This window comes from Lepidochelys kempii, chromosome 2, assembly GCF_965140285.1.
Source record: "Lepidochelys kempii isolate rLepKem1 chromosome 2, rLepKem1.hap1, whole genome shotgun sequence".
Classification (NCBI taxonomy): domain Eukaryota; kingdom Metazoa; phylum Chordata; order Testudines; family Cheloniidae; genus Lepidochelys; species Lepidochelys kempii.
In genome coordinates this window covers 25,544,115-25,552,734 of record NC_136381.1, presented here as the reverse complement: position 1 = coordinate 25,552,734, position 8,620 = coordinate 25,544,115, and the positions used below count along the sequence as shown (strand labels likewise).

The 8,620-nt window shown below is 42.4% G+C and overlaps 1 protein-coding gene across 3 annotated transcripts in view; it reads right to left on the bottom strand.

Moving 5' to 3' along the window:
- Positions 1-1,623: 1,623 nt before the first annotated feature.
- The window catches only part of TNFRSF11B (TNF receptor superfamily member 11b), an 87,387-nt gene continuing 80,390 nt past the window's right edge, over positions 1,624-8,620 (bottom strand). For all 3 annotated transcript variants that reach the window (XM_073330262.1, XM_078851430.1, XM_073330259.2), the window contains 3 exons: positions 8,234-8,428; positions 7,419-7,643; positions 1,624-2,697 (listed from right to left, as the gene is read on the bottom strand). In XM_073330262.1, coding sequence (XP_073186363.1) covers positions 2,309-2,697; positions 7,419-7,643; positions 8,234-8,428 — 809 coding nt within the window. In that variant the 3' untranslated portion in view covers positions 1,624-2,308. The remainder of the gene's footprint in view (positions 2,698-7,418; positions 7,644-8,233; positions 8,429-8,620) is intronic.

Below are 8,620 nucleotides of genomic sequence, written 5' to 3'. Positions count from 1 at the left end.
CATTCTGATGGAGAAGCCCAAAGGTATCCATTTTGAAGATGACTGGTGTTAATATAAAATACTTGTTTAAGAAGCAACTGAGTTTTCTGCTTGTCTATTAGTGCTTTTAGATTTACTTTGAAGATGGTTTTAATTGTATGGCCACTTGGCGCTGTAGCTGAAGTGACAATTGCTAAATTGTTTCATGGATTAAATGGATCTGGATCAGGTTACTTTAAGACAAATGTTTACGGAGAATGTGTTGGATTTCGCTTTATAATGCTGTAAATGGGATGACTGCTACACTGATTTTAATGCCTTTAACATCCAAACAAGCTTTTACACTTAGAAAAGTGTCTTGAAATGATATGTCTCTTTTTCAAATCAACTGATTCTCTTTTGTGATGGTCTTTTATTATAATTTAGTTGAAACAAGTTCTATTATAATATTCATTTTAAATCATGTACATGCTTTTAATGTGTAAGAGGAATCTTTTTTCTAAAAATTATGCACATAACCCATATTTTCAAAGTAGAGCTACACCTAATTAGATTTTAATCCATCTCATTCAGAATATCAAGGAGAATTTATTCCTGCATACTCAAACATCAACAACAAACATTTATAAACACACCTCAATTTTGAGTTCTCTAGAAGGAAATTGCTTCTGGTGCATATTTCTAAATCCATTATATATTGCAGTAGCCTCTTTCCCATTTTTTGTTTAATGTATATAAAGATTTCATCACCTCTGGTGTAATAATAATTCTCATTTGAGACTAAATGCTGCTGTCCCTTTCCTTCCCCTGGCTCACCACACCCTGAGTGAACAAGCTTTGTATACACAGTGTAGTTGTAGCTGTGTCGGTCCCAGGATATTAGAGATCCGAAGAAGAGCTCTGGGTGGCTTGCTAACCAACAGAAGTTGGTCCAATAAGCAATATTACCTCACCCACCTTGTCGCTCAGGCTTTTATAGATGGTTTAAAGGGGCACTCAGGCAAGCAACCCTCTCCAGTCCTTTCACTTGAAATAGCCCAAGCTGATTGGCTGCCACAGTTATAGCAAATGGACTTTTAATAGCACCTAGGGCCTTTGCACACTCCCTACTCACAAGGGTTAGGCCTGTGAAGCTGCATAGTTGTGGTGCCATATCTTCACCCTTCCCTTTGCATTGGCATTGTGGAATGGGGCATTCCAAGCTCATTGAGGCCAGTGCATCCTTCCTTCATGAATTCTTTATCTGTGGTTTGTTCAAAGGTTGTGAACTCTGAAAGGATTACTATGGTCCAAATTGAAATCAGGCTTCAATGGGATTATAGCTGCTTGTGTCAGATCTGTTTAAGCCTCACCATGAGCCTCATTCTCCACTGCCTCGTACCTTGAATAGTCATTGACCTCTGTGTAGTGAGTGCACAATGCTACCAGAATACTGATATCTAATCCCTTTGCATTCGTGTTGTTCAAGTATCAGTGACTACACAAGATATTGGGGCACTGGAGAAACAGGCCCTATGTCTTCAAAACAGGGAGCAAAATCTGTAGGAAAACATCTCTGTCAGATTTGTCCATTTCCGATGAGAGAAACCACATAAACAGACAAAAGATAAGCTGAAAAAATTAATTGTTTTATAAAATAAGACCCTACAATCATATCTGAACATCCAGTTTTTAAATATGATACATTCACTTTCTCACAGAATATTTAAATATTCAGGTCATTTATGGTATATTTCTCAGACTATTTGAGTTAAAAACTTTGGATAAATTAAACAACACCTACCAAAAGATACCACAACTTATACACATAAAACTAAGTAACAATTTTAAAAATATCCACAAAGTAAAGAAAGTAGGATCTCTTAGGAAATGCTACATAATTTCTGCTTAAAAATATACTTGATCATTTTAGTCTATCTTGAAAATATAGTTTGTATTTAATTTCTCTTTCTAAATTTAAGTCTCATATAATTTCCATTTAAGTTAATAAATATGTACAACAAAAACCTTTATATCAGTGAATATAAATAGTAAATACTGTATTAGGCCTGGTCCAACATTCTTTGCTCACTCAATGACTTCAGTGGTACTTTTCGATTTTAGATGCCAAAGGCTGCAGATCAGGACCTAAATGTCATCAAATGATTATAGCTTTTACAGAAGTGACTTTATAATAAAAAAAGCTCTAAGCTCTGAGAGCTTAGAGCCATTCCAGTCATACATTTCTATAAATAATCACGTACAATGTAGGGGAACAATGTTCTACGTTAATTACTGCTAACAGTAATTAAGGGGAAATAGTGGAGAATGAATGGAAAAATATCTTGAATTAGACACCTCGTTTTTTTACTGATTGGACTTGGTTCCCTATCATTTCAAAAAAGAGTTTTTGGTATAATTGGTACATTTTAAAACTGTGAAGCAACTTGACCACCTTCTTCAGACTTTGGATAGGTTTTCTGGGAAAGTGGTAAGCTTTCAAATGCTTTACCCCATGCGTTAGGGCCTTAATTGTGTCTTTATCAGTGTTTTTTATTCTCCACAGGTTAAGAAGCTTTGGAATTTGTTCCGTAGGTTTGCACAGCTTCATAGTGTGCTGAATATCTTCTTTTCTTACTTTCTTTCCTGGTAAATTCACCATCAGAATGTTGAGATGTTCAAAGGTTAGATTAGCCTGGCTAAGATGTTTTAAGACGCTGTTTTCACAGAGGTCAATACCTACAAAAAGCAAGGAGGGACATTCATATGATTCATTACTATTTTATAATGGCTTAAAACAAACTCTAAAGTCAGAAAAGGACATGTACCCACTAAATGTTTCCTAGTTTTATTTCCAAATAACCCTTTTAGTATTGCTGTTTTAACTCTCAGTCTTAGAAAGCACTTAAGCATGTGTGTAACTTTCTTCATGTAAGTAATCCCAAGTTACGCACATACTTGCTATCACACATTTATTTCTACAATTTTGTAATGCTCATCTTGACATATGTACAGTGCATGAGGCAGGGCTCTGTATCTCACATTGCACTACATGATGTTTTACTCCTGATATACAGGAAATGCCGAGACATTGTAGCTATAACTGTCACTGGTGCTTCAGTTCCAACATAGCATCAGCTCCAGCACAGACACGTTACAGTGATATAAACAGACATAGATTAAAAACAGTTTCTCAAGGACACCATTTCAAATCCATTCCTTGTAGAGCAAAAGTCATTCAAATCTGATGGTTGCTGATGGTGGCTCATGTGAAAAGGGTTTGGTAGTTTTCAGTGAAAACTGCAGCAACAAGTGTTAACATCACAAAAACTGCCACCATAAGCTCCCCTTTGACACTGATGGTGGCCGTTTCAGCAGAAAGGTGAAGGAATGAGTAGGGATCATAGAATCATAGAATCATAGAATATCAGGGTTGGAAGGGACCCCTGAAGGTCATCTAGTCCAACCCCTTGCTCGAAGCAGGACCAATTCCCAGTTAAATCATCCCAGCCAGGGGTTTGTCAAGCCTGACCTTAAAAACCTCTAAGGAAGGAGATTCTACCACCTCCCTAGGTAACGCATTCCAGTGTTTCACCACCCTCCTAGTGAAAAAGTTTTTCCTAATATCCAATCTAAACCTCCCCCACTGCAACTTGAGACCATTACTCCTCGTTCTGTCATCTGCTACCATTGAGAACAGTCCAGAGCCATCCTCTTTGGAACCCCCTTTCAGGTAGTTGAAAGCAGCTATCAAATCCCCCCTCATTCTTCTCTTCTGCAGGCTAAACAATCCCAGCTCCCTCAGCCTCTCCTCATAAGTCATGTGTTCTAGACCCCTAATCATTTTTGTTGCCCTTCGCTGGACTCTCTCCAATTTATCCACATCCTTCTTGTAGTGTGGGGCCCAAAACTGGACACAGTACTCCAGATGAGGCCTCACCAATGTTGAATAGAGGGGAACGATCACGTCCCTCGATCTGCTCGCTATGCCCCTACTTATACATCCCAAAATGCCATTGGCCTTCTTGGCAACAAGGGCACACTGCTGACTCATATCCAGCTTCTTGTCCACTGTCACCCCTAGGTCCTTTTCCACAGAACTGCTGCCTAGCCATTCGGTCCCTAGTCTGTAGCGGTGCATTGGATTCTTCCATCCTAAGTGCAGGACCCTGCACCTATCCTTATTGAACCTCATCAGATTTCTTTTGGCCCAATCCTCCAATTTGTCTAGGTCCTTCTGTATCCTATCCCTCCCCTCCAGCGTATCTACCACTCCTCCCAGTTTAGTATCATCCACAAATTTGCTGAGAGTGCAATCCACACCATCCTCCAGATCATTTATGAAGATATTGAACAAAACCGGCCCCAGGACTGACCCTTGGGGTACTCCACTTGATACCGGCTGCCAACTAGACATGGAGCCATTGATCACTACCCGTTGAGCCCGACAATCTAGCCAGCTTTCTACCCACCTTATAGTGCATTCATCCAGCCCATACTTCCTTAATTTGCTGACAAGAATACTGTGGGAGACCGTGTCAAAAGCTTTGCTAAAGTCAAGAAACAATACATCCACTGCTTTCCCTTCATCCACAGAACCAGTAATCTCATCATAAAAGGCGATTAGATTAGTCAGGCATGACCTTCCCTTGGTGAATCCATGCTGGCTGTTCCTGATCACTTTCCTCTCATGCAAGTGCTTCAGGATTGATTCTTTGAGGACCTGCTCCATGATTTTTCCAGGGACTGAGGTGAGGCTGACTGGCCTGTAGTTCCCTGGATCCTCCTTCTTCCCTTTTTTAAAGATTGGCACTACATTAGCCTTTTTCCAGTCATCCGGGACTTCCCCCGTTCGCCACGAGTTTTCAAAGATAATGGCCAATGGCTCTGCAATCACAGCCGCCGATTCCTTCAGCACTCTCGGATGCAGCTCGTCCGGCCCCATGGACTTGTGCACGTCCAGCTTTTCTAAATAGTCCCTAACCACCTCTATCTCCACAGAGGGCTGGCCATCTCTTCCCCATTTTGTGATGCCCAGCGCAGCAGTCTGGGAGCTGACCTTGTTCGTGAAGACAGCGGCAAAAAAAGCATTGAGTACATTAGCTTTTTCCACATCCTCTGTCACTAGGTTGCCTCCCTCATTCAGTAAGGGGCCCACACTTTCCTTGGCTTTCTTCTTGTTGCCAACATACCTGAAGAAACCCTTCTTGTTACTCTTGACATCTCTTGCTAGCTGCAGCTCCAGGTGCGATTTGGCCCTCCTGATATCATTCCTACATGCCCGAGCAATATTTTTATACTCTTCCCTGGTCATATGTCCAACCTTCCACTTCTTGTAAGCTTCTTTTTTATGTTTAAGATCCGCTAGGATTTCACCATTAAGCCAAGCTGGTCGCCTGCCATATTTACTATTCTTTCGACTCATCGGGATGGTTGGTCCCTGTAACCTCAACAGGGATTCCTTGAAATACAGCCAGCTCTCCTGGACTCCTTTCCCCTTCATGTTAGTCCCCCAGGGGATCTTGGCCATCCGTTCCCTGAGGGAGTCGAAGTCTGCTTTCCTGAAGTCCAGGGTCCATATCCTGCTGCTTACCTTTCTTCCCTGCGTCAGGATCCTGAACTCAACCAACTCATGGTCACTGCCTCCCAGATTCCCATCCACTTTTGCTTCCCCCACTAATTCTACCCGGTTTGTGAGCAGCAGGTCAAGAAAAGCGCCCCCCCTAGTTGGCTCCTCTAGCACTTGCACCAGGAAATTGTCCCCTACACTTTCCAAAAACTTCCTGGATTGTCTATGCACCGCTGTATTGCTCTCCCAGCAGATATCAGGAAAATTAAAGTCACCCATGAGAATCAGGGCATGCGATCTAGTAGCTTCCGTGAGCTGCCGGAAGAAAGCCTCATCTACCTCATCCCCCTGGTCCGGTGGTCTATAGCAGACTCCCACCACTACATCACTCTTGTTGCTCACACTTCTAAACTTAATCCAGAGACACTCAGGTTTTTCTACAGTTTCGTACCGGAGCTCTGAGCAGTCATACTGCTCCCTTACATACAGTGCTACTCCCCCACCTTTTCTGCCCTGCCTGTCCTTCCTGAACAGTTTATAACCATGCATGACAGTACTCCAGTCATGTGAGTTATCCCACCAAGTCTCTGTTATTCCAATCACGTCATAGTTCTTTGACATCACCAGGACCTCCAGTTCTCCCTGCTTGTTACCAAGGCTTTGTGCATTTGTATATAAGCACTTGAGATAACCTGTTGATCGCCCCTCATTCCCAGTATGAGGCAGGAGCCCTCCCCTCACAGACATACTCTTTCCAAGAAGAGAAAAGCATGTTTGCAGGGGTACGTGTGAGACTTTGAATTGCCAGTGCCCACACTATTCCTCTTCGTGGATATCTAAAGGGTATAGGTCTCTCAAGCCAGCACCTATAGTGCCTTGCTTATATCTGGGGCCCTATCAGATTCACGGTGCATTTTGGTCAATTGCACGGTCGTAGGATTTAAAAAATCATAAATGTCATGATTTCAGCTATTGAAATCTGAAATTTCACAGTGTTGTAACTGTGGGGGTCCTGACCCAAAATGGGTTAGTGGGCAGAGGGTGGGGGTTTGCAAGGTTATTGTAGGGGGATTGTGGTATTGCCAGCCTTACTTCTGCACTGCTGCTGACAGTAGCGCTGCCTTCAGAGCTGGGCGGCCAGAAGCCTGGCTTGGAAGGCAGCGTCACCACCAGCAGCAGCGCAGAAGTAAGGGTGGCCTGGTAGGGTATCGCCACCTTTACTTCTGCGCTGCTGCCTGCAGAGCTGGACCCTTGGCCAGCAGCCTCCACCCTCTGGCCGCCCAGCTCTGAAGGCAACGCAGAAGTAAGGGTGGCAATCCCGCGACCCCACTACGATAACCTTGCAACTCCCCCACAACCCATTTTTGGGTCGGGACCCCCAGTTTGAGAAATGCTGGTCTCTCCTGTGAAATCTGTAGAGTATAGGGTAAAAGCACACAAAAGACCAGATTTCACAGTCCGTGATGTGTTTTTCACAACCATGAATTTGATAGGGCCCTACTTATATCATATACTGTGAGCCTGGTTTCCCCTGATCTGTACACACCCCGCTCCCATTGACTTCTTTAGTTCTTGCTCCGGTGTAAATGAGGGCAGTATGGACCCTGAGTATCACAATATTTCCTTCTCTTATGGTCCCAAAGGGGAATTGATTTACACTCCATACATATTACTCAATAGGGTCACATAGACTGCGAGTCTGGGCAGAATTTGGTCCTTTCTGTTGAACATAAAGGGTTAAATTCTGCACACAGTTGCACCTACACAGTTCCCATTGGCATCAGTGTGAGCAGTGTGCCCACCACCCAGGGCAGAATTTGGCTCCAGGAGATTACAAAAGTGCTATTTGAAAAGTTACTTCTAAATGTGTTTGCTACGCTGTCTGAATTACCTTGAATGATCTTCTTGACCATATCCTGTTCTTTGTTTTGCTGCTTCCATAATTTCAACAGTTGGAACATCTGTTCTTGAGAACTACGTTTTTGTTTAATCCTTTCTATATTTTCTGCATTAATCTTTGTCCCAGGCAAACCGTCCGTTAGTACATTCAGCCAGTTAGGGGTGAGTTTTTCTGGAACAGCAAACCTGAAAAGTGCTTCCTCGCATAGGGTTACATCTGAAAACAAATCAGAGAGAAAAAGATAGGTTAAGTCCTGGAAGTGAAGGCTAGAAGGGGCCAGCAGATCATCTAGGCTGATTTCCTGCACATCACAGGACACACTAATCCCCACCCAGTTACTCCTGCACTGACCCCAATAACCTGGATAGACTAGAATTACAGCTTTCAGGAGAGGTTAAACTATTGTGCGCCACAAGCACATAACAAAAGGGACCAAGGTACACCAACGCCCGAGGCCCCTGCAATGATAGGGAATTGATTTGGTGAAATAAGCCAAGATGATCCCAGCAAGTGTCTGAATTCTTCTGAAATTGTTTGTCCCTAACAAAACATAGAGGGTCCAGAATTGTAAGAAAAACTATTTTAAAACCATGTTTAAAATAAGGGACTGGTCTTTAGAGCTATGAAATATATGCTTCTTACCCCTTCTATATCATCTAATCGACAGTAACTAGATTTTAAAGTTTTCCCATCACCGTAGTATCTGAGCCCCTAACAGTTTTAATAATTTTTATCATAGCCATTGCTAATCCCATTTTAATAATGCTTGTTGGGATACTTACACTACACTTTGGCATTATACATACCTATTCCGCATTTTTGAGTTGATGTGTCCGTGTTTTCATGACACACATTGTCATGAATCGCATTGCCCTTCAGTGCTATTTTATGACTTGGTGCACTGCAGTTTGTGTGTTTTTGGCAGGCTGCTTTGGATGAAGTTTCATTTGAGAAGAATCCTTCTGGACATCTCTGGCAAATGGTGTCACTCTCAGGGGTGCCTTTCGAAAAACAAAACCCACTATCTTTTATAAAAGATACATATTGTGTGTGAGTTTTTGTGCACCAGGAAAGAAAATAGCAAAAAATAAACCATGACTTCGGATTTTCATGCTTTCTCGTTCCTACTTGAACACTCACTTGGAAGATATTTGTATAATTTTGAAAACTTGTCTCTCAAATTCAGATGCTCA